Here is a 26,599-nt window from a genome sequence, read left to right on the forward strand (position 1 = left end):
CATCTACAGAACCAAATGTTGAATTCAAATATAGGGACATAGTCACGAAAGACTTGATAGAAGGGCAATTCTTGATGGGAATCACCGAAGGTGACAGAACAGGACATTCATTGAGGCCATTCTGTTTCTCATGCCACTAAAATACTCAAGGCCAGGTGCTGTGGGGAAGACAGATGCGTAACACTAGAGTTCAGAGAAGTCTGAGCAGGAGATAAACTTGAGAACCATCGGCACACAGACAGAATCCAAGGCAAACAGGTTGTGCCAGGGGAAAGGATGCCAATGAGACTAATGACAGAAAAGACTACTTGTTTTTTTTAGCCTATACTTAAATATAATAATGGTAATTTTGGTACAGGAAATGCAAAGTACTTCAGGCTTTGAAAAGACTAATGAGGGAGATTATGTTATAACAGTTTTACATGGTAATTTTAATGCAGCATCATTCCTAGACCAACTTCCACCCCAGGCTTATAAATCATATACCCATTTTGGTAAGGAAAATATTGAAAAGGGAGGAAGTCATTTCATCACTCTGTAAACTTCACAACATAATTTCACACACTAAAATTATGACATTTTTAAATTTATGATTACCATTAAAAAAGTAAATATGTTTTATATCCTAATTTATTACAGATGCTACCCATTCTCAGAATTCCTGCCCTTAATTAGAATCAGAGCTGAGGTGATTTCATTATAAAAATTAATCAGAATGCAGGGGAAGGGGCATTTTCTACCATCCCCAGTTCCAGTACAATCTAGCAACTTCAGAGGATGTCGACAGCATGAATGAGTTTACTCAGCATCATCCTCTATAGTTACTTCCCAGAGAATTTCCTGCCCACCTAACAGGAGAAACGGATAAGAGCAGTAATTTACTATTTTATGTGCAAGATAGTACCAAATACCCACAGACTTCTCTATAGGAGAAATAACAAAGGCCTTTAAAATTTCCACACAGTATGGTTCTGTTCAACAAACATTAATAACAACAAAAATAATGATAGAGTGATATGAATATATTTATCGTATCAACTTATTTTTCTCTTCACTCCTTGAGTCAGATCTAGCCTATGTAATGAATGCATCTGATTTGCAGTATTTTTGAAAGAATGTTTTCCTTACCTAGCACATCGATGTTAAAATACTTCTGAGAAGTGCCTGCCACATTAATTGCTTTGCAGGAGTAACTTCCTGCATCCTTTGGGGTGGCTTTGAAGAGCTTTAATACCTTCCCGTTGTTCACAATCTGAATAGTGCTGCTTTCAGCCACCTTTAAGGGCCAAAATGGTCAATGTTATTTCCAATCCTAATAAGAATGTATAACCAAAAATTCAAGTAAAGTTTTTATATTATTATTAAGAAGAGGGTTACATCTGAACGATTTATTTCAGAGGCAGAGGCAAGAAATTTTGTATATGTAGATGCTTCCATTCACCTGCACATCATCCTTGTACCACATAATGATAGGAGACGGAGTACCTTCAACTTCACAAAAGAGATTGGTCAGCTGATTTACCAACACGGACACGTTTGTTACTTGTTCTTTATCTTTAATTACTGGAGGAACTGCAAGAAAGAGAGGAATCATGGCTAGATACTTTTATAATAAATATTATTTATAAAGTTTCTTTGCACAGGCCTTTTGAAAGCAAATTCGGGGATATTGGATAGCTAGAAAGGCTGTTCATATTTAAGCACATGTTTTCATCTATTAAAAAATGAAAAGTCTTGACCAATATATTTACAAGTTATCTTTACTGAATTTTTTACTTTACTATGCCAGTTTTAAGCTGAGGACACATCGTAGGGTACATTTAAAGGGGAACCTATTTATTTCACATATCACTCAAAATATAAATTGCTACGGTTTTAATTAAGTCACATGGACCTCGCTACTTTCCTGAATATTGTCCAGAGTCTATGGAAGCCAGTATCCATCAAATTTTAAAAGATACACAGCTTTGACAAAATGACAAAGGTACAAGATTTTCATTCATTACTAATAATAGCAAAAAACTGGTAATAACCTAAATGTTCATCTTTAATAGAGGAAGGCTAAATAAATAATGGCATAGCCATAAAGTGGGATGTTATATAGAAATAAATAAGGTTTAGGAATATTGGATAATCTCAAAGACTCTTTATTTAGTGATATAGACAAGGTGCAGAATAATGGATATAAAATAAAAATAAAATGCACATTCATATTTCTTTGCATATGTATAATATAATATCTCTGGGGAGATACATACACACATACATGTAGAGCTACTACATTTCTTTGGTCCTAGGGAAGATTAGTAGATGGCTCAGCTCAGGGTTGAGATTTCTGACTATATATCTTTTTCTACCATTTGAATTTTGAATGATATAGGTGAAGGGATTAAGCAAAGAAAAACAAAACAAAACTCATACACACAGACCACAATATAGTGATTAACAGAGGGAAAGGGTTGTGGGGGGGGGGAGGTAGATGAGGGTGCAGGGGGGTAAATGGTGATAAAACGAGACTTGACTCTGGGTGTTGAACACATAATACAATACACAGACGATATATTACATAGAATTGTAGACCGGAAACCTATGTAATTATATTAATTAATGTCTCAATACATTTAATAAAAAATAGTCATAATCAAACATTATATGACATTTTTAAAAAATATTTTTTTTACTTATTTTTAGAGAGAGGAGAAAGGAGGGAGAAAGAGGAGAGAAACATTGATTGGCTGCCTCTTGCATGCCCCCTACTGGGGACATGGCTGGCAATGCAGGCATGTGCCCTGATGGAGAACTGAACAAGCAACCCTTTGGTCCACAGGCTGGTTGGTGCTCAGTCCACTAAGCCACACCAGCCAGGGCAAAAATCACAGGAAATTTTAATCAAGTCAATCAATCAATGCAATCAGATCACCAGTTTTGTTTGATAACATCTCTATTTGCCTTAATATTAAATAACACTACAGTGAGAGAATAACTTATATATGTAATAATTTGAAAATGTTACATTCAATGATATGATCTTAGCATTTTTGTCTGTTTTTACCATGGACTTTGAGGTTATATTTTTTTTCTGTGGTCCCAGCTTCATTGACCGCCACGCAGATGTATTCCCCGTTGTCGTATGGTGTAACAGCAGCAATGACCAACAATGTGCCGTCTTCCAAGATAGAAATACCAGGCTCTCTGCCCGACAGCTCTCTACCATTCCGTAACCACTTGATGGTTGGTTTAGGGGTACCTAAAAAAGGGATAAAAGCCTTGTGATATTTTCCAAAAATTTAGAAATCACTATTAAATATCAAGTATATTGAGTAGAAATAAAATTTTTGTTATGACTATAATTTGTACCCTAATGTACTTATGACTACAGGTACTACCCTAATGTACAATGCTACTGGTAAGACATTTCTCCTGGCATAGAATTTTGAAGAGATTATGGTATTTAACAGCCCTAATTACTGATTAGTCTTAAGACACCTACTCTCTCTAGAGTTTGATCAAAGTCATCTTTATCAAGGCATTCAGATGATAGTAAGCAAAGCAAAGCATTTTCTTGAGTGAGTTTATGGTGCTTTGTGGGAAAAACTATGTTAATCAAATAGACTAGATATATGAGGAGTTTGGGGATAAAAATAAAGGGAGAGTGAAAAAAGATACTATCATAGGAATACATATGAAGATTTCCCAACCAAATGGAGTGCATAAATGATGTCATAAAATAATCCTTTATAATTCACGTTTTAAGTAGGACTGATAGAGTAGAGATGAGAAACTCCTACTATCCACATATCTTCTGGAGATCCCATGTTATTAAACCTAGGACAATAGAATAAATCTGTTTTTAAGAGTAAATCTTGACTTTTTTTTTTAAAGAGTTGAAAAAACAGGAACAGAATTAAATTCCTGATTTATTTATTGATGACCAAAGAACTAATGGACTGGTGAATAAAGGTGATGAAACCATCCTCAAGGACATACTGGAAATAGACAAACAATAACTTTTATTAGGAATGTACTTATTCAGCAAACAATGTGTCAGGCAGTAATGTAAGTACTTTAAAATTTACTTAATTCCTAGAAAGATAAAGAAAGCACATTAAGTAAAATTAATGACTGCATAAGACATTGTTAATACTCTTATATTAAAGGTTAATAAAATATTAAAGAATGGTCATGTAAACAAGGAAAAGTACAAAAGAATCGCAGGAATACACATTATGTGTCATTAAGGCTCAACTCAAACTGAGTTAAGGAATTATAAAAGTGACTAGGAAAGATATATTTATGAGAGAAATAAAACAAAAAAGGTCTGTTTTATTGTGCTGATAATAAAACTCTGATAAGGAAGAGAAAATAAAACTGACGGACTGCAGCTGCCTCCGTTAGGAGGAAAAAAGAGATAAAATTACTTCCTCATTTCCTTACCTTCCTCCCATTCCTTTCTGGTTCAATCAGACCTCTCAATTAACATTTGCTGACTTAATAATGAAAAAGTAAATGAACAAGCGAAGAAATAAGTTGCATTATCTTTAATTTATAGATGGGAGAGTAACCATGGACAAAATTAAATTCATTGCAAAATATAACAAAACGGTACCTAGCCAGTTTAAATAAACTCAGGCATAGCATCCCAGATGAACGTGGGGCACAGCAAAGAGGCAGTTTTTCCAAATGGAAGAGGGAAGTCAGTCCAAGCCAGTTCGAGGGCCAGGGATCCAAGTGGAGAGCAGGGCACAACCGTGGCCTCCTGGGAGGGGGGCCACGTAGTGAGTGTCCACTGCAAGCACTTCCCTGGAGCTAAACCCTCTGAAAGGTCTCCTCTCCAGGCCTTGCCTCCTCCCTCCCTGGCTCTGGGAATAGCTACTGCTAATTCTTTTGCCCTCTGGAAAGCTTACTGAAGTTATCTTTTAGTGCTTGTAGAAATAACCATTGGGGAGGGTTACTGCTGAGAGACGCAAAACCTCGCTACAGAAACAGGCAGCCATGAGGCTCTTCAACTGCTGCTGCCTCTGGGACAAGTGCTGAGAGGCACCTGTAGGGGCACTAATGGTCCCAGTGGAGGGAGCCCTCCAGGAGGTTCTGGAAAGAACAAAGCTTGGGCTTTGCCAGAACCGCTGTGAGCCCTCTGGAGTCATTGCAGATGAATGCACACATCAAAGAGAGGAGGTTCCTAACCACCTCCTGAGTGCCCGGAGTTCTGCTGAGCTGAGTGCCTCTCTCATGCCCCCCAGGCAGAGATACTACCTATCTCCTGCCAGGACACATGGTAGATAGAAACCCCAGAAATTCAGGGAGAGAAGGGGCTAGAACGGCCTCAGAGGGCCAAGTTACAACCCACGTCTAGGATTACCAGTCAAGGGTAAATCTAAGAAAAGAGGTTTTTAGAAGAGAAGTATCCGGAACAAACATGGGTATAGTCTTAATTTATATTTATAATGGCGTGAGATAAACGTGGAATATTGTGAATAGCCCCAGCTGCCACATTTTAAAGAGAAGTCTTGTCAAAAGAGAATGAACTGAGAAGTAGTGGAAGGAGCAGAACGGTGTGAGAAGTAACGGAAAGGAGAATGATACATGGAGACATATTAGATGAGGCAAGTTTGAAAGGGGGAAGGGCTATTCACTGAAGGAAATAAAATACCTGAAAGGGGAAAATACCTATTCAAAGAGCTGTTATCTGAAAGAGGGATCAGTGTCTATTATTCCCAAATATCATAACAAGGACTCACAGGTGGAATTTTATAAACTGGTGTTTTGGGCTCAATGTAGAATTCTGGAACATTATGCCAACGCCCATGTGTCTGAGTATTACACACCTTTTGCAGGACATGGAAAAGCAATGCGCTGATTGGCCACTCTTTCTTGGAATGGCGTGTTATATGGAGGTTCTAGATCTTCCAGTGTAGGTGGCTCTATTAGAAAAATAAATGCATTAGTACAGGTTTTCCTCGGGCAATGTCCAACTCCCCTGGAGCATCGTCGACACTCTACATTGGGGAGTTGATTCTCCCTTTAAATACAACTTGTATTTCTAACTGCCAGACATGTCTACCTAGATGTGACCTGGGGATGTAAAAGTCCAAATGTCCCCAAACATTCATTACTGAATGCTCCCTACAATCCTGTTCTGTTTCCTTTATTCATTCAGTTAAGGCATCATGCTCCATCCAGTGTTTATGTCTTGCTCCCTTACTGCTGACTTCCACATCCAGTGACTCACTTACTGCCATCCCTGTCCACACATCTGTATCTTCCCCGCTATCCTTAAGGCCACTATTTATTTCAAGCCCTGAAGCACTATTTCAGAGCCCTGGCTTGGTATTGTCCTGATACACTAAGGTTGGAGGTTGGATACCTCGTTGGGGCACATACAAGGAGCAATCAGTGAATGCATAAATAAGTGGAACAACAAATCAATGTTTTTCTTTCTCTTTCACTCTCTCACTCAAAAAATTAATAAGATTTAAAATAAAGAACTATTTCAATAGCCTTCTTATTTGGAGTCCTTTCGTCAAGCACATGCCCCCTTGGATTCATATTCCACAGAGCCCTCAGAATATTCTCTCTGAGCCACAAGTCCAATGGTGTGGCTTACCTGATTGAAGTAATTACTTTTATTCATTATGTCTGGAGGATAAAGTTTCATACCTGTTCTTTTTTCAGTGCATACTCAGTGACTTCAAAATCTCTGAACAGCCTCACTCCATTCATTTCTGGAATAAATTGGGAGGCATTCCACGCCCTTTCCCCCCCATATCTATGATTCCCTCTCCTAATTATTTTTTGAGTCCATTCCATTCTTCCCTAGTCCAACCACCATCATCTTTGCCTGAACTACTTCAAGTGTCCAGTGTTTCCTCTCACCTTCTCTGTTAAACCATTCTCCCCACAAAGAGCAACCTTTTGAAATCTAAATCTGACACATCACTGCCCCAGTAAAAGGCCTCTAAGTCTTTTCAATGCTCTCCAAGCCTAAATACCTTATTCCGGGTTCCTAGATCTTGGGTAACCTGGCTCATGAGTATGTGTCCAGCTTTATGGCATATCAGCATTCAGTCTGGAATGCAGCCATCTGGCTTTCATTGATTGAGTTATTTATTTACCCCTGTGGATCTGAAATACCACATTCCCTCCTTTCACATCTTATGTTCTTTGTCTGGAAGGTTCTCCCCACCCCATCCCCCACCACACCCTTGCCCGCCACCTAACATACTTTTATCCATTCTTCAAATCTCAACTGGCATATCCCTACCCTAAGCAAGGATTCTTTGACTTAGCTTTCTGTTAAAAACTCATAGAAATATTCCTGCCATTTCATGATGCCACTAACCAGTTTGGAATTATGAGGTTATTTTATAATTTTATCTCTCTCATTAGACCATAATCATAAGCATTCGAACTGTGCCACGTAGATGAACGAACTGAAGAAGCTCTCCAACCATGTCCTAGCCACCCATCCAGAAAGAACTGTGACGTGCCAGGGACAAAGTAGTAAGTACTATGCTAAGTACCACACCTACTTATCTTTCCTTCTTGCCTTTGGCACTGGTATTCTCCCTGACCTGGAATGTTTTCCACCTGATTTCTGCATGGCTGGTTCCATACAGTCAACAACAGGTCATCCTAAACATTAGCACAGGAGTCTTACCTGCCAATCCAATCTAAAGTAGCCAATTGCTGAGAGTATCAACCTATATTAATTTTCCATCCAGCACTTCTCACAATCCATATTTTTATTTGTTTTCTTGCTCTCTGCCTACTCACAGTAAAAAGTTCATAAAAGCAGGTGCTTTGATTTGTAGCTACTTTCTTCTCACCGCCTAAAACATGACAGACACCTGGTAGGAGCTTGAAGGAATAATTATTGATCTTTAAACCCTATACACAAAGCTATCACGGAACTAGTTTTTCTAGGGATTGATATGGAGCACACCCCTATCACTATGAGGCGAAATCCTTCTCTACCTCCCTCTGCCCACAAGTTCTCCCAAACCAAAGACAGTGGGTGGGATAGCGATCTAGGACTGATTGCATCATCTATATCGTTCGTGGCAATTTCATCTTCGAAGGTAAACACACAAAAATGGATGCAGATTTGATAATAGCATGGTTTCATGTCTTTCTGGAATGGTTCTCCTTTCAAAGTTAACTGAAGAGTCCTAAAAGTTATACAGAAATCTTCTGAAAGTGATCCAAGATTATCCAAGACTAATATATTTCAAATAGACTCCAGGGTTTTCCCCCACCCCCACCACATATATAGCTTCCTATGCCCTAAATCACCTTGGACGTGGAGTGTTATCTCCGTTTCGTCGCTGCCTGCTATGTTAGCAGCAACGCATGTATACACGCCGGCATCTGAGAGCATGGCTTGGCTGATGCTTAACGTTCCCCCGGGCTGGCTGACATGCTGCACTCCATCGACCAGCACGGCGCTTCCACCTTTAAACCAGGTGATCACAGGAAGAGGCGTCCCTTGAGCATTGCATGGAATGTCCACTCTTTGACCAACTTGGACTTTCATGAGTTTAGGGCCACGCTGTATCTTTGGAGAAACTGGAAACAGCAGTTGAGTATTAATAATCCAATTTTTAAAAATTTCTTTCCTTTTCTCACTTTAAATGAGAGCTCCTTACCAAGAGGCAATGTGTCAAAGTGGAACAGTCTTAGCATTTGGACCCAGACTCCGGCCTTCTTAGGGCAAGTTAGTGATCTGGGGCAAGGTAGTCAATTCCCTGAGGCCTGTTCGTTTGATAATCCAGGCAAAACAATCTTTTAACACCAGTATACAGAAAGGACTGAGGGGCATATAAATATAAAACTAGTTGTTCCAAACTGGAGGACGAGCAAGCATTTCAAAATGTTAGGTTTCCTTTAACTTGTAAATAGCTTAAAAATCCCCTTAAAAGACAATCCAGATAATTTATGTAATATAAGGGACTAAAACAGAACAGACTTCTCCCCATGTACTTTTAGTTTTTGTCTCTTTGTGGAAGCTTTAGCCAGACAGTAAGAAAAGACAGTAATAAAAACCTCTGCTAACTTAAGAGAAGAAAATCAAGACAAAGTATCAATTATGTTTCCTTACCTATCTTCCTTTAGAAATTTAAAGGAGATAATTTATAAAAACGCTGGCATGTATTATTGGGCTCCTCTTACATGCACCATGTGCTCTAGGATCAAATCAATTCCTACCGATATAATTAGGATTTATATATGTTACACCCCTCAAAAGCCCCACTCATCTGCCCTTACTTTTGAACTTACTATTTAACCAAAATTTATACAGGTTGTCACTAAAAACAATCTTGTAGGTTTGATAGCATTTTACGAAAGAGAAAACTAAAAATAGGAAAGGTTAGCTAATATGCCTAGTGCCCTAGGACTGGTAAATGGAGAACTCTCATCAGATTTCAAATCCCATGGTCAGTGGGATATCATTGTAGTGATTAATCTGAGAATGAAATCAGGTCAATATTGTCCGATTTAGTGTATATACTCACTAAGCATGTGTTGGTTGAATGGATAATTGGACAGACGATGATAAATTGAGGGAATAAAGCAAACTAACTAGAGAGTTTCAAAGTACTTAAAAAATCCCAGGAAGCAGGATGTTTTCAGTTGCTGAGCTCTTTGAATAGTGAAAATGACCATTTAAATACTATGAAATTCTTCCTTGAGAACTCACATTCACTTCTACAAAAAGCCGCCAATCTAAACAAGTTTTTATCACTGTGTATCAACAATAATCATAAGCCACTGTGAATATCTAGTAAAACTGAGGTCCAAAATTTGAATACTGTTCATCTGAGAGATAAGGGGAAAGCTGCTCATGGGTAGCAGATGAACTTTTCAGAGTAAATGAAGGAAAATCATATCTCAGATTTTAGAAAATTTTCTCTAATTACACTATATCAGAGAAACTGGGATATGGACTTCCTGGTGGCCAGCACACAGATGTCCATGCCTTCATTTCAAAACTCACCATGAACACTTAATTTAACAGACTGAGTCACATTCCCAGCAATGTTTGTGGCAACGCAGAGATACATCCCACCGTCTGAAACGCGGGCCTCGGTGATCTTCATTGAACCAGAAGGGAGGAAGGTGTGCCTAAAAGAAAGAAACCACAGAGTAGACTATAGAACATGAGAATTTAAATATGCCCTCTGCATTTTGGAATTACTACTCTACAAGCAGTTTTTGAAACCGTTTTCCCATCTCTTTATATACCTTTATTCAAGTCAGTTTAATTTCATAATTATCTTGTATATTCTGTATGAAGTTCTTATAAATACAAATTCAGTTTTCCTTGTCTTTTAATTCTAACTTAACAGTTTGAAATTATCAAAACAAAACAAAACAAAACAAAACCTCACAAAAAAACTGTACCTCTCTCTGGTTTATTAAGTTGCAGCTATACAAAGCAAATATATATTTTAGTCAATTTGACATTAGGCCTGTCCAGAAAGTGTCCAGCCATGTACAATGAAAAATAGAGACACGTATTGAAGAAGATACAAGATACAAGAAACATTGTACACAGGACAATGATACCTCAGTCTCCTTCAAAGTAGGTACCTGGGGACCTCACACAGTTCTCCCAATTGCTATAAGCTGCCCTGTCATATTTCCCTGAATCTCATCAATGGTCTGAAATCTCTTCCCTCTCAAAGGTGAGTTTAGTTTTGGGAAAAGCCAGAAGTCACAGGACACCAAATCTGGGCTGTAGGGGCGCTGAGTCCCCTGGTTTTGATGTTTTGCCAAAAACCTCTGCACAAGACGTGATGCATGAGTGCGCATGTTGTTGTGATGAAGCTGCCAATCACCCACTTCCCACAGCTGTGGCCTTCTGAATCATCAGAATAGTTTCCATGGAGGAATGTTCAAGTTTAACACAAAATTTGACGGGGATTCGTTGTTCTACCTGTTCAGTCATTTTGAATGCAATGGCCACACAGTACACATGCTCACTCAATAGCATCTACCACCCCAACTGACAAGTACAGTGAAGTTGTCATTGGTCATGCATGCAAATTCTAGTCCACTCTCCTTGGCTGCCAGGTTACATCGATGTCACACGAAATGTTCTCGTTCTATTAACAATGGCTGCACTTTTTCTGGGCAGACCTCGTATTTTGAATACTTCATTGTCTCTTCTATAAAGTGCCATATAAAAATTTACTTGTGTTAAAATAAAAGCAAAAGAAAGTACATGTGTAATTCTTGAATATATATTGACTACATTCTCCCTATAGAACAATAATGTAGTTGGGTGAACCAGATTTACATATAAAAATGTTATTAAATTCATTGCATTAAAATAGCTTTAGGGGGAGGGGTGGCAAATAGACCTACTTAACATCAAAATTTCTTATAAAGCTAAGAAAAATAAAGTGTGATACTGGTCCCAAAACAGACAAATGGATAAATAGTAAAGGACAGAGATCCCCTCAAAAGAATTAAGCATATATGAGAACTCAACAAGTAATACTCCATATCAGAGGTGATATTACAAAGAGCAAGGAAAGTACTGACTATTCAAAAATGGTGTTGGGTGACTGGCTCTGCACATGGGAAATTACATAAACGAAACTGGAGCACCAACTAATACACTCCACAACATAAAAAGTCACATGAATCAGAGTCCAAAATGCGAAAAACAACACTTAAAATATTGGAATAAAGCACTGGAGGCCATGTTTATGATCTTCTTCATAAAGTACAAATCTTAAAAATAACAGATTAATACTTCGAGGTACATTAAAACTTTTAAATTCTGTACAACCAGTCTCCCTACATAAACAAACTTAAAGCCTCATGGTGGATGGAGAGAAGATAATTTCAACAATAAGCAAAGGAATGTTATTAAGAACAAAGACCAAATTTCTGTGGTCAATAAGAAGAAGACAAGTCACTGGAAAACTATGCAACATGTTTAAAGAAGCAATTCTCAGATAACACAAATGGCCAACAAACAAGTGAAGGCATTCTGGGCTCATCGAAAGTCAATGACAGGAAAACTACGACAGTTGCAAGACACCCATCTGACTGGCAAAAAAACATTTAAGTCAGCCAGCTCATGCACTGAGTGTAATGTGGAAACAGGTACACCTAGGTCCTGCTGGCGGAAGAGCTAAGCAGTACTGCCCCATTGCAGAGCAATTCAGAAATGTCTACAAAGCTGAAAACAGGAATTCCTTCTGACCAGAAATTTTAGTTCTAGGTACAGGTCTTAATGAAACTCATGCATGTGTATCCAGAGAGACATATAAAAAAAATATTCACTGAAAAGTCTTGTTTGTAAATCAAAAAGAATAAAGTAAAAAAGGAAGGAAATAGAAAACAAACAAGAACATAAATGTCCAAAATAAGGAAGTGCATATATAAAATGTAGAATATGCATATGGTAGTTAAAATAAATAAATGAAATCTATATGTATAAAAATGGGTAATGTTGACTTCGTAGAACAAGCAGAATAATAATATATAATATGTTACAACAGCAAATTGAAAATACTCAAAATGTAAAACACAGAAAACAACACTCTGTGCTTTCTATACCATGTATGTATAGCATGCGAATCAAGTCTGTGGCAGTGTTTACCGTGGGAAGGGAGAAAAGAGATTGTGGAGGAGAACAACGAAGCTTCAACTTTATCTGCAATATGGCATTTCTTTTATTCAAAAATGTTCAAAGCAAGTATTTTTCCAAAGACACGGTAAAATTATGTAAAGTAGTTCTTGTTCATTTTTTTGTTAACAGTGGTAGGTAAACAATAGTAGTGTGAATTTATAGCCTCATTACTATGCGTCAACAAGTCTAATGGACAATAGCTAGAGACTGTAATTCTTATTCCACCAGTAACTTTTGGCATGATGTTGAGTTAAAATGCTAATTGCTATCATTTCTTGAGAATTAAAGACAAAGTTTGTGGACTATATATTATCTTACATAATCCTTCAGGTAAGTATTATTACCATTTTATAAACAAGAAATCTGAAACGAAGAGAAATCCATCAGAATCACTGCCGAAGTGTCAGGCGAGCTTTAACGGCAGAGGTCAGTTTAAAGTCATTCCTAGCCCCAGCCCTAGCTGTCAGCCTGTTCTCTATCGGCGAATCTGTGCCTGTTTTGCTTGTTGATTCAGTTTGTTTATTAGATTCCACATATGAGTGAGATCATATGGTGCTTATCTTTCTCTGGGTTAGGAGGCGGAAGGATCAAGCAAAAAGGAAAAAGGGGTCGTGGGCATGGACAATAGTGTGGCGAGGGCAGGGGAGCGGGGATAGAAGAGGGGTAAACGGGAATGGGGAAAATACAATAAAAACAAATCTAAAAATAAATAAAAATATAAAAAAAAATTAAAAGTATCTGAAGCAAAAAAATAAATAAATAAAGTCATACCTGCACGGTAACAAAGTTTGTGCTCTTTTTTTTTTTTTTTTAAAATCCTCACCTGAGGATATGGTTATTGCTTTTAGAGAGAAAGGAAGGGAGAGAGAGAGAAACATCCATGTGAGAGAAACGCCCACAGGTTCCCTCCCCTCCCCTCCTGGATGGGGAACGGACCCGCAGCCTAGGTGTGTGCCTTGACCAGGGATTGAACCTGCAACCTTTTGGTGTACAGATTGAGCCTCCAAACAACTGAGCCACCTGGCTAGGGCAAAGCGTGTGCTCTTAAAGGCCCTGGCCATCTAAATGATTTCCATGTCACTTAGCTTATCAAACGTATTGTCTCAGTGGGTCTTTATTTGTACAAGGGCTTAATCAACAAGATTTTTACAAAACCATTTAATGAAAAGTCAAATCCTAGACATCTGCGTATCTATCGTGCTTTATTCTCCTGTGGGATTAATGGGATTTTATGTGTAAAACGCGTTTTGTGCTAACACGAATCTCTGTACAAATATGCTCCATTTTAATAACCACCTTGTATGAAGCACCAGTGGAAAATTATGTCAAAGCTGGGTATTAGCATTTCTATCAAAGAATGACTTAGAGGATATGTATATTTTTAATAGATTCAACTGTACATGTAAATCACCTTAAAAGTAAGTTACTGTTTGAAACCTTTGACAACCCGAATAGGTCCAACCCTCTGTTCTGAGAGACCATTACCCTGTGTTACATTCAAGCACCCCCCGCCCCCTTACCTTGGAGAGAATGGCGAGATGAGCTGGTTTTCTTTGGCCCAGGTAATTATGGGTGGGGGAGAGCTCTTCACTTCACACGGAAGGGTCACCTCTTCCCCCGCAAGGACGGAGATCTCCACAGGCTTATCCTGTGACAGTCCTCTTTGATCTCCAAACACTCTGGGCCTTACTGAAATAAACACATGTTTTGGAAGGGAACTAGTCCTTTGAAAACATTTAATTTACAATAAAAGGAGGTCTACAAATATTCTTAAATAATTTACAAAAATATGCTTCTTATTCCAAGATTTGAGGGCATATCTAAAATTTCCAGTACATACACTGATTGTCCGAGCTGAAAGGAAAATGACTACCAAGCTTTAACTCAATCACACAGTGAAGAGGTCGGCTGAGATGTCCTTTCAGGGTGTGACATCCATAAAAGGAACCCTCAAAGGCAGAGCAGTCACCAAGGCAGAGCAGTCACCAAGGCACAGCTGAGTTTTGGCTTCACTGGGAGGTTAACAAACTGGTGGTTCTCAAGAGAGCTGGGTACAAGGAGCAAACTCCTTGGGACAAAACCATAAAATTTTCCCAAAAGGCTACATACACAATTACTCTCCCTTTAAATCTGAAGCTAAATAGAGGAGATGTTGGTTGGCAGTAAAAAATACAAACCTGGGAGAACAGTTCACTGTAGCGGGATAGCCTTTGGTAACATTATTTGGGAGAGGACTGTGAGTTTTGGCCCGGGGCAGTGGGAAAGCAAAAACATCCCTCAAGGTCTCACCGTAGACAGTCAGCTGCACCTTCCTTTTGGCGTAGCCGGCGGCATTGGTGGCGGTGCAGACGTACTCGCCACTCTCCTCACCTCCAGGGGACACCACGTACAGACTCCCATCAGCCCCCGCAGAAAACTTAGCGCTGCTGGTGGGAATCAGCTCGCCTTTCTGCAAAACACGACCAAGTGCAAAGTGTGCGTGTGTGGTTTTTTTTGTTTGTTTGTTTTGTTTTGTTTTGTTTTAAGATAATAAAGAGTGACTTAATGTCTGGAAGAGGAAGAACAAAATCTCCAAGGGGAAAATACGAGATTAAAAAAGAAATGCTGACTTGAAGAAAGCTATTGATAAGAAAGATTAAACAAATAAGGCAAAGGTAATAATTCTTCATACCGGAGTATGCCTCCTTCATTCCGGAGTTACTAAAAGATGGAGACATAATGCTTAGTAATGAATGGGACAGCGCCGATGCTAAGGCAGGCACTGTTCTGAGCATTTCTCATAAATTAACAATTTCAACACCACAATCTTATGAGTAGGAACTACCACAACCCTCATTTTACTGATGAAAGCCTAAACGCTAGGGGGCAGTGTGGAGGTCAGAGAGTCAGTCAGCAGTCAGCTGTAGGGCTGGTCCTAGACCCCCAGCAGCCAGGCTCTGGGGCCCAAACTCCGAACGTCTAGGTTTGATCACAGCACAGGGCCAGCTTGCAAAGATTTTTTTTTACGTATTTCCTAAAATGCCCCAAACGTCTACCCGGTACCAGACTCTGTGCAGTTTGGGGTTCAGCCTCTCTGTTGTATGTTTGCATCTAGATGCAGAAATCTCAAGGGTTTTTTTGTTTGTTTGTTTTTTCCTGAGGTCAACACCAACTTTTCTATATTTGAGCTTTTTTTAGATGTATAACATTAGATGATATGACAAAATACTTTGGTTGCTGCAGTAATTATACAAATGCCATACTTTATTATTATGCCATCCCTTCATATTACTTTATATTTGCCAGACTAAAGTTAATTTACAGAATATATGCCATCTTCATTGTTGTTCAAAGATGGAAAGGACTTTCTCAGGAAATGGGTTCTTCCTCATTGCAAGAACACAAGTAAAAGCAGTACAACTTCATGACAGGGATATAAAGAGGGAATCGATGGGATCGTAGGTGGATCTTAGTGCGCCTTCCTGAAAGAGCAGGGTCTGGGACAAAGATTAGGAGGCTTGAACGATGGGGGCAAGGGGTGCAAGTGAGCCACAGAAGGAAGGACAGATAATCAGGGTTTCACTGCTCCACTGCCTGCTGTGGCTGGGCTCATAAGCTTCCATGTGCGGGGGACCCTCCGAGAAACTGGAAAGGCACCTCAGAAGGACTCTTTTGGTGAATGAGCAGCAAAGTGATTCTGCAGGACACCTGCCCCAGACAGAAGTTAGTCCCCCCGCACATCCTGGACACCTCTTAGCAGGACGAGTGGCCTGTGGGGCTTTGGACGAAGCCCTGAGTCCAAACACAGAGAGGCAGGCACCTGCATGAGCTGTGTCTCTGGCAGAGAGCACGGAGCCATCCACAGAGATGTCTGAAAACAAAAGGGCTTTGGGGGTGTGGCAAGGGGTAAAAAGAGACCTGTTACCACAGAGAAGGTGCTTAGAAAGTTCCAGGCCATGCAGAGTATGTCCCTGCATATGAGTGGTCCCTATTGTGTTGTTAATACTATTCAAGCATCAGGTAGGTGACTACACTAAGGACATTTTAAAGTCCCTTCCAAGTGGTATGAATGCCTGGATTTTCCTTTTTTCATAAGGCTTTATGGTACAGTCACAAGTTCCATGCATGATTAACGACACTTTGAATAAAATTAGAAAACGTAACATTAACACACGTCACTCGATGTGCCATTTACCTTGGACCAGGTGATAGATGGTTTGGGGATTCCACTTGCTTTGCAGGGTAAAGTTACTGGGATGCCTTCAATTGTACTGAGTATCTGCTGTCCATGCTGAATGGTCGGCAGAACTGAAAAAGGAAGTGATATTCGGAATCTGAGCATCTGGCCTTCCATTCAGCCCTATGTGTTTTTTAGGTGAACATTTTTAGGGTCTGCTGAATAGTGAAGGCCTGACATTTTCTAGTTTCTAGAAAGGTAGGGTAATTTGTATGGGAATATAATACACAAAACAAATAATGATAGTTATGATCTGAAGAATTTAATAAAAATTTAAATCAAGTAATAAATTACGAGTAATAACTTGACTTCACTAACACAAATGAGAGAGGAGTGAAGAAAACCAAGTTTTCCATGGAAACTCAAGATCGATGGACACCCTAAGAGTTACCCGCTGGACACCTATCTCTCATCATTGTGCATTACCCATCAGGTCGCAGCGAGACGGCAAAAGCCCACATCCAGCCTGAAACGGGCTGTTGAACCACTACACGTCAGATATCTGTCTGTACACACGAATCGCTTAGTGAACTACTGAATTTAACCTGCAGAAAAGGATTTATCTTCTTAAAAGGAATTCCACTGTAAAACTTGAAAGGCCTTAGGAGTTTACAGTGAAAAGGCTAAAATAAAGGATTGTAAGTCAATATTTTTCACTAAGAAGCATAACGCATCTTTTGACATTAGAAAGCAACTGGAGAACTAACGTTATATTAAGTGGAAGCAAAAGAAAAAGGAAGAATGTTTATTATTCCATAACGTGCATTTCTCAAGTAATCATAACCAACTTGCCTATAAAAATGATCAATACTCAATGTTCTCAAAATAATGACTTTGATTAAAGAAGCTTCTATACACGCAAGTTCCTGACATAGTGCAAGGAACGCAATAAAGGCCCAATAACACCAGGCGTTTATGCTCCATCCCCTGGAAAGATGATACTAGAACTCAAGCACTCACCGTGTCTCTTGCCTTTAAGTCAAATTTCTCTAGAATCATCACAGCTACCCTGGAGAAGAAGCTTATCAGAACCAGAGACACTGAAGACTTCAGTGCACAAATTTCTTTGGAAAGCTTAGATTAGCTTTGTTCCTTGATCATATTTTCCTAAGGCTGGCTTTATCCTTCATATAATTTATTCCTAAAGAATTGGCAGCCAATCCTTAGTCTTAAGCAGGAATGTCAGGTTATCCTCTAAAGCAAAAAATGTAATGTCCAGAGTCATCATGGATTAGTCAACGTTCAACTATGCTGTCACTTTGTGGCAACATGGAATAAGTCCTATTGTTAAGTGCTTATTGAGTTTGACAGCTAAAAAGGAAGTAGCAAATTTCAGCAACAGTTTTTACATCTGATGTCATTTTGAGTATGGAAGAGCTGTTTCTTTCCAGATTGTCAATCTATGTAAATCAACATGACAAGTAAATGGTTTAGTTGTCATTTTAATTTGCACTTATATATATTCATTTAGACCATAGCTGATTTAGTGTTACATTAGCATTTCTTCAAAATAATATTCCTTCAAGAATATCTCATATGATATAGGTGGAAATTGGTGTAAGAATGAGACAGGTGGAAGAGGCTATTTACAATGAGAAGCAGGTATCTTAAAAAACTGATGGTCCATAAATGTCTAACCACTATGCTACACACCTGAAATTAATATAATATTGAATGTCAAATGTAAGTAAATAATTAAATCAAATTTTTTTAAAAAGATGATCATTTTAAAAGAACATGGTCTGCATACACTGAAAATTTCAAAAGACCAAGCAAAATTAGGAAATTACTGGATTTTCCAATTCACATCCTGAAAAAAAGGACTGAATTAACTACTAAAAATAAATGTTCTGTGCTACTTTCATCTCTGTACACAGAACTATTGTGTAATTCCATAATTTTTAAAAAAAAGACAATGTTGCAAAGTCCTTAAAGGGAATATACAAAAAAAGTTATGACAATTCCTTAAACTACGAAGTTGTCATTTATTTGTTGAGATGTAAAATGTTGGCAACTGTTAGTCACGAATGGAAAAAGATGGCTCTTGGATTTTCCTATTTGTGACTGTGAGGTTACTTATCGCACAAAAAGGTTGTTTGGAGCATATGAGGTGACCTTTTGAATAGTTTCTAGCTAACACACAAAGGGGTCATTAGTAAGGACATGCTTGTTGCACAATCCAAAATGAAAAGGCAATTTGGATTGTGTGATAAATTCAGCTTGCTTGGAATTAAAATGTATTTTTAACCATAACTCTTTGAGGACTGAGTTCACTTGTATCAATTAAGAAACCACTTACAAAAGCCCTTGGCGGGACTCAGAGAGGCGACTCCCACTAATGTCTTTCTGTGTACATAGAACAGGAAAATCTGGAAACAGCCTTAACAATGTAAATATTGTTCAAGAAATAAAGCTTTTTGTTAAGAATAACAATTAGGAAAGATAGCCACTTCTAACTAGAGGAACAGAATTCTTTTCTTTAAAGACATAAAGCCAGCTTTGAGCACGGTTTGGAAAGAATGACAAAGAGGGTGTGTCTTACCATGCACATCCACAGTGGTCGTTTTGTTAATGCTTCCAGCAACATTACTGGCCACGCAAGTATATTCGCCTCCATCCTGAAGGCGAACTCTTTCAATATGGAGGCTCCCATCACTGCGCACCGTGATGTAAGGATTCTGGACCAACTTAAAGAAAAAAAAAGTCATTTTAATTAAAAAGGCAATGTACCTAAGCCAAAACCAAATCTGCTTTTTTTCCAACGGGGTTATTAAATGTCTTATAAAGTAACAAAATATTTTAACAGCCTTAAGTAAAAAATGCTGAGCAGAAAGTGTTACCCAGGGTAGTATCAATGGTATGTCATCCTGCTCTACCACCAAAAATGATACCGACTACCATCTGTCAGAGTTATGCACACCGTGGACAAAGGAAAGAAACAGAGGTACCACTTGTTTCTTGTTTCCATATTTTTTTGAATCACCCAGGACCCAAGTTTCACCAAAAATTTTTACTTTTGGATTAATTTGTTCTTTTGCAAGAAGACCCTCTTACCGCTTGCAAACCAGTTGATATTTTTACTTTGGCAAATAGGCACTTATTCTGGGTGACCGAAGGAGAGCTGCTCTCCCCACTGCCCTCTTCAGTGACATGCAAACGTTAGAAGACAGTGGATGGCAGGGGACGTGTGTCACAGGAGGCTGGCAATGTTTTCTGTTGCCAGAATGGTCCCCTCTCACTCTGTAGCATTTATGGATTTTGTTCGGTCACAGGAGATCTCAGTGCTCAAACAGTATCGTCCTATGTTATAAGGGCATTTATGATCGACTGAGGGGTACTCATTTTTCTCAGGTTTGTATGCAAATATTAACCATTTTACAACTTAGTCCATGGACTCAATTCACTTCTTATTGGTACTTCAAGATGAGAGTGAGTCTAACTGCTATGGAAAATGGAAGGAAAAAAATGCTGGGAACTAGGTGAAATTTTATTGCCATAAATAGCATGTGTAAAGAAAAATTCCATAGAACTGGGAAAGTCTTTCACATCCTTTCACAATTAAAAATTATACATTGACACAAAAAGATCCACATTTTAAAACAGTTCACAATAAAAGACATGCTTGAAGGTAATAATAAAGATCAATATATAAAATGGAAGAATATGAGAATATTAACAGTTCATTATGTCTTGCAAAGAAGTATATAAAAATATTTAAATGCTATGAAAATAACTTCATACTTGTTTTAGTTTTTACATATTCTGAAAAAGCATTTATTATTACATTAAATTTAATGCAAAATTATGAAGAGTACACTATTGACGATTTCTCCATCTTATTAATTCCAAAGTAATATGAACTGCATAAACATTAATAATGAAGAAAAGTTTTGGTGCACTTATAAAATATACTTTTGTAATTTATCAAATTGAAATTTCAGTGCTTGGAATACACTACCTTTTACTCAAGAAAATTAGGAATGAGGATGCATGAATTTAAAATGTTTTGCCCTGGCTGTTCTAGCTCAGTGGTTTGAGCGCTGGCCTGTGAACCAAAGGGTCGTTGGTTCAATTCCCAATCAGGGCACAGGCCTGGGTTGCGGGCCAGGTGCCCAGTAGAGGGCGTGCAAGAGGTAACCGCACATTGCTGTTCCTCTCCGTTTCAATCTCCCTCCCTTCCCCTCTCTAAAAATAAATAAATAAAATCTTTAAAATGTTCATACCATGGCTGAATTCTTCACCCACCGGCGTTCTGGGATGGGGTTTCCGGCCAACAGAGCACAAGGCAAAGTGAGTGGCTGTCCTTCAATTACACTGGTCACCGAAGGGCTGATTCCAATGAGCGGGGCAACTGCGTCAGAGAGAACAGGCACTAACACACCTATTTCACCCAAAAGGAAGGCACCCGTTCGCAGGTCAACACGACTACTCGTTATAATGCTTTTAAAAATGATTTTTCAGGAACAAGGTTTTACATGTAAATAGGTATGAATTGGAAAACAGAGATAAAGGAACCTTCTAAGAAAAAAAAAATGGCAAGAGGACAGGTAATAGCACAGAAGTAGAGAAAGTATAATAGAACATGTCTATGGCATGGGAGGCCAGAAAGGTCAAGCCAAGAAATTTGTCATGTTTTTAATAGACAGGTGAAGAGTGACTGAAAACATTTACACATAGAAAAGAGGAATCACCAGAACCATTTTCAGGACATATTAATCTGTTTCTTCTTCATTTGTTTGTTTATTTTGTTCGTTAGAGTCCACATATAAGTGAAATCATATGGTATTTATCTTTCTCTGACTGGCTTATTGCACTTAGCAAAATACACTCTAGATCCATCCATGCTGTCAAAAATGGTAAGAGTTTCTTCTGAAACTAGTGAGTAGGACGTACTGGTGAAGGAAAGAACTGGAAGGGGTAAGATTGGTGAGGAGGCTGTCATTTGTTCAAGCAAATAAAACAAGGTGGATTCCCTCAGATGGAGCGGTAAAGAAGTATTGTAAAGATATTTTTTTCTAGAAATCAATAAATAGGTCTGACAAAGACCAAATCCATAAGAGATTTTACTTGGGAAATTTTAGTACATGTGTATAAATAAAGGGAAATACATAAAGAAAATTTCATGAGAGTGTATTGAGGAACATGCACTGACATTTAAAAATCACACTAAATGATATAATAATTTAAACAATGTAGAACTTGTGCATGATTAGAATTCCAAGGAATAAACAGAGACATACAAATTTAGCATGTGATCAAATGGGCATTTTAATCAGTGGGAAGAAATACTCAATAAGAGATACTGAAACAAATGTCTTACTACTTGTAAATCATATTATATTTTTACTTCATACTTTACACAAAAATAATTCCATGTGAGCTAAAACAATAAATGTAAAAAGGTAAACAAAAAAGAAGTCCATTACACTGTGTGTGCATGTGTATTCATATTTAGACTTAAGTCAGTTTATTGAAATCAACCTTCATTTCTTCAAAGGGAAAATAAGGAGCTTAGAGCAGATGATCTCTAAGATTATTTTCAGTACTAACATCCTATAAAATATGAAATATGGTGGGAAAGGAAGCTTAATCTAGTAATCAGATATTTACCTGGTTTTCTGAAAGATAAAAGTAGCACAGGCAAGAGGTGATGAGTAGAAGAAGTCTAATGATTTCGAAGAATGTGGCATCTAAGCACTACACCGATCTTACCAAGTCCTGTCACTGTTATTGTTGTCTGGGACTGGATCTTTCCAAACTGGTTTTCAGCTTCACAGATATAGGTTCCTTTATCACTTGCCCATAAGTCTAAAAATGAGAGACCATGTTTACTCATTCACCATCATCTCCAGAGCAGTAACTATGTGCTAGGCACAGTGCTGAGCGCTGCAGATGGATAACACAGTACTGCCTTCTGGTAGCTCTCATTCTAGTGGAGGAGACGTACAGAAGCCAACACTCAGGAAATTCATGGATTTGATGACTTTGTTTATAATTACACAGGGTGGGGCAAAGGTAGGTTTACAGCTGTTGGTATGGAAAATAATACCATAATTAATAAATAAATATAAGAATAAACTGTTTCACATACTCATAACTGTAAACCTAACTTTGTCCTTCCTCATATAAACTTACAACCTAATTCTGTGTAAGTGGAAGAAAGAAAATACTTTAGCAAGAATTATCCACCGTTTTAGAAAATCACTTCACCAGCGTGGAGTTTTTGAGTCATCAATCCCATACTCCTGTATCGTTGTGCATTTTAGCTTTCAAATTCATGGTGATGTACATAAATGTGTATGCATATTATATAAACATTACCAGAGAAGTTACATAGTAATTGAAACACCTATCATTTTAATAAAATTACTTTCCTTTATTTTCCTTTGTGCTACATTTTGGATATTAAAATGATTTTTATTACACAGATAAAATATATGGAATTTTTCCGGATAATACAAAGAATCTAATAAGATATTTTTAATTAAAGAGAGCATTGGGGGACCCAGAGGGGGGATCACTGGGTTATAGGTTGTGGGGATATAGGAAGAAGACAACCTGAAGAGGTAGCCTGGTGCCTCATAAAGACTATGGTTTTTTCCTGTGAGCAATCGGAGAGGCAACATATTTTAAATAAGGGAATGACGGTCATCTTTGCAAGTATCATAACCAAAATAAGCACAGCTTAATCTAGTGATAAGATTTTGACAGAGAAAAATCTTTCCATTACAAATAGCTCCAAACCCTCTCACATAACGAGCACTGAAAAAGGTCCTACTCCTCTGTTTACTAGAAGCATATTAAGCGCTGAGCAGCATCCAGAAAACTCAGGCAGTGTCCACTCTTAACAACAGCAAACCTTCATTTGCAAAGGAAAACTCAGCAAATCACCTGGTTAATAAGTCATACATTGCTTCTAAGCAAGATGTTTTTTATATGATCAACCCATGGACTAATTTGTGTCAAAATACAAAATACTCCTGAGAACTAAGTTTCTAATCATTAGTTTCATTCTAAATGTTTTAATTTGGACAACTGAGCAGTCATTGGTCAATATATTGTAAAATTACAATGTAAAATTACATTGGTCAATGTAATTCTATTCTTCTGTCCCTTCTTTGAATATGAATCAAACCATTGTTCATATAATAGTATAAATTTACCATTTAAGTATTTCTATTTGCTGTTGAAATAGAAGATATTTATTTGCTTTATACATGAATGGAAACCCAAACAACCTCAACTATCTACTTGAAGTGATGATGAAGAGTGAGAACTTGAATCAAAATTACTTTAAATAAAATACCTATCTCCTCTACCTGATCCATTTACAGGCCTCATTTCCCCCCCCCTCAGAGCTGCTTCTAATCCCACCATCACTCCCTGAGCCTCCCTACTCTTCCGTCTCTCTCATCTCTCCTCCTATCCTGCAGAGGAGTTGTTCTGAAACAGCATTTTCATATGCTTTTCCCTGTCTAGGAATACTGGGGAGAGTCCTTTTCAATCTCATTAAATGCATTTCTCTGCCTATCAAAACAGGTCCTGCACAATGTGACCCAATCCGATAAATATTTCCCAGTAGGCATTTCTGTGGCCACGAGCTCGGACAGTGGATTGCAGAACGCCTGAATGAGGGACCCTCTACCTGACTTCTGTCTTCACCACAGAGCCTAGTCCAGAGCTGAACTCTCAAGCTCTTGTAACTAGACAGTTGTATTTGTATTTGAAAGTTTAAGTGGTCAATGTACATTTAATATTGTTTAAAAACGTGGAAACCAGTTACTGGAGGCTTGATGCAAAACACTACAAAGATGCAATTACTTTTTTAAAAAAATAATCATCTAAATGTTTCTACTCCTCTGGGGTCACTATCCAAATATTGTTAACATTATTTGAAAAAATACAAGGTGGTTATGGATATCAGATGCTTAACAGCTTACAGGTAAAAATTTTGAATTACGGAGTATTTGAAATTTTCTTTTAACCTTTTGCTCCAGATAGATAACAGTTTTTAATAAAAAATTTCCATACGGTACAGGATCCTTATGCATGTGGTTGTGTATATTTGGCCAAAAATAATGAATTGACATTCACTAACTACCAATAATATTTTCCCTCTCCCTACAACAGCTAGTGCAGGGGGCAATAAAACATGATCACTTAGCTACCTAAGGGGCCCAGGTGACTCTCTTTGCAATAAGAAACAATGAGAGATGCGAAAGTCATATTGCTTCATAAGCCTTTTTGATATGACATATATTTAAAAATAATTTTATTTATGAAAATTCCCAAAGATAAGACTTCAATACTCATTTAAAGTGAAATGCAGCCAACACCAAATGTGTTGGCAAGGTTGAGTCGCTGTTTTAAACATAGCAACACCTATGCATAAAACATGAGTGTATATGTACATACTTGTATAAAAATATATTTCCTTTAACCTACTTGAAATAAAGAGAGCTCCTGTTCTTAGTTGGCTGATGGAACTCACTGAGAAGGGCCTTGAGAAGATCGGCATGTTGTCTAATCTCCGCCATTTGATCTTTGGTTCTGGATAACCCTGGACATAGCAAGGTAATGTCACATTTGAACCAATTTCCATAGACACATCAGCAGGTTCTTGTATAAAAACTGGAGGTGCTAAAAGATATTTAAAACAATAAGAACAGAACAGTTCATTGGGATAGTATACAAGCACATTAAATATAAACTTAATTATTAAACTGTTAACAAATTGAATGTGAATCAAACCATTGTTCATATAGTAGTATGAATTTACCACTTAAATATTCCTGCCTGCTACTGAAATAGAAGATATTTCTTTTTGCTTTATAAATGAATAGAGACCCAAAGAACTTCAACTATCTATTTAAAGTGATGATGAAGAGTGAGAATTTGAATCAAAATTAGTTTAAATAATAGCTTTCATTTTAGAAATCTACTTCCAATTTTAGTTTATGTTATACTCAAATCTTTATGCTATGCTCAAATCTTTAAGCTTTCTTATAAATAAGTTTGCCTTGAAATAAAACATTTTTGACACCTTCCAAAACATTCAAATTTTTAAATGAACATAATTTATAGCAGAGTCCATTCAATAGATCATTATATAACAAACTAACATTATTTAATCACAAATTATATCCATTCTATATCACATTCCTGCTTTCCAACACCTCATTTTTTTTTCACATTTTTGGGTTAAAGATTTTTAAGCTTGAGATTTAGTAATACAAATTAAAGTAACAGATTATAGTATTTGATAAAGAGAGAAGTGAGTACTTAAAATCTTAGAGCTAAGACATGATTCAGAAATTATAAAATTATAGATAAGAAGGCTATAATTATCCACATAATTCGGGTAACCACAGACGCCTGGAGAAAGAATTAAAACTATGTGAGAGGCACACCTCGGAAAACACCGGAATGTAATGCGGGGAGAATGTTGTCAACAAGCCCGATTCATGAGGTTCTCAGGGTGTCCTCCAGAACTATGAGTAATGATGTTAGAGACACTGGGCAAGGAGAGATATATACAATGCTGTTGGAGGTAATTCATGAAACCTGACCATGGAGGACTCTAAGAGGAGGTATTAAGGAGAGGTACCTCTTCAGTAGGCACTATAATTACCCTTGTATTTATAGATGAAGAAACTGAAATGCACATAGTTAATTGCTAAGTGTCACATGGAGTTGGACAGTGGAGCTAGAATTGAAAATCAGGTGCTCCAACTCCA

At 37.8% G+C, this 26,599-nt stretch overlaps 1 protein-coding gene across 1 annotated transcript in view; it reads right to left on the reverse strand.

Moving 5' to 3' along the window:
- Positions 1–26,599, reverse strand: part of HMCN1 (hemicentin 1) — a 392,649-nt gene that overhangs the window by 161,956 nt on the left and 204,094 nt on the right. Inside the window, exons 16-28 of the mRNA XM_054587651.1 lie at positions 25,308–25,502; positions 22,575–22,670; positions 21,086–21,213; positions 19,405–19,549; positions 16,821–16,933; positions 14,936–15,095; positions 14,167–14,335; positions 9,995–10,122; positions 8,293–8,565; positions 5,826–5,921; positions 3,053–3,247; positions 1,442–1,572; positions 1,129–1,276 (exon numbers count right to left, since the gene is read on the reverse strand). Of these exons, the coding sequence (XP_054443626.1) occupies positions 1,129–1,276; positions 1,442–1,572; positions 3,053–3,247; positions 5,826–5,921; positions 8,293–8,565; positions 9,995–10,122; positions 14,167–14,335; positions 14,936–15,095; positions 16,821–16,933; positions 19,405–19,549; positions 21,086–21,213; positions 22,575–22,670; positions 25,308–25,502 (1,977 nt within the window). The remainder of the gene's footprint in view (positions 1–1,128; positions 1,277–1,441; positions 1,573–3,052; positions 3,248–5,825; positions 5,922–8,292; positions 8,566–9,994; positions 10,123–14,166; positions 14,336–14,935; positions 15,096–16,820; positions 16,934–19,404; positions 19,550–21,085; positions 21,214–22,574; positions 22,671–25,307; positions 25,503–26,599) is intronic.

This window comes from Pteronotus mesoamericanus, unplaced genomic scaffold (genome assembly GCF_021234165.1).
Source record: "Pteronotus mesoamericanus isolate MK-2021 breed Mesoamerican mustached bat unplaced genomic scaffold, CSHL_Meso_final scaffold_1186, whole genome shotgun sequence".
In the NCBI taxonomy this organism is placed as follows: Eukaryota; Metazoa; Chordata; class Mammalia; order Chiroptera; family Mormoopidae; genus Pteronotus; species Pteronotus mesoamericanus.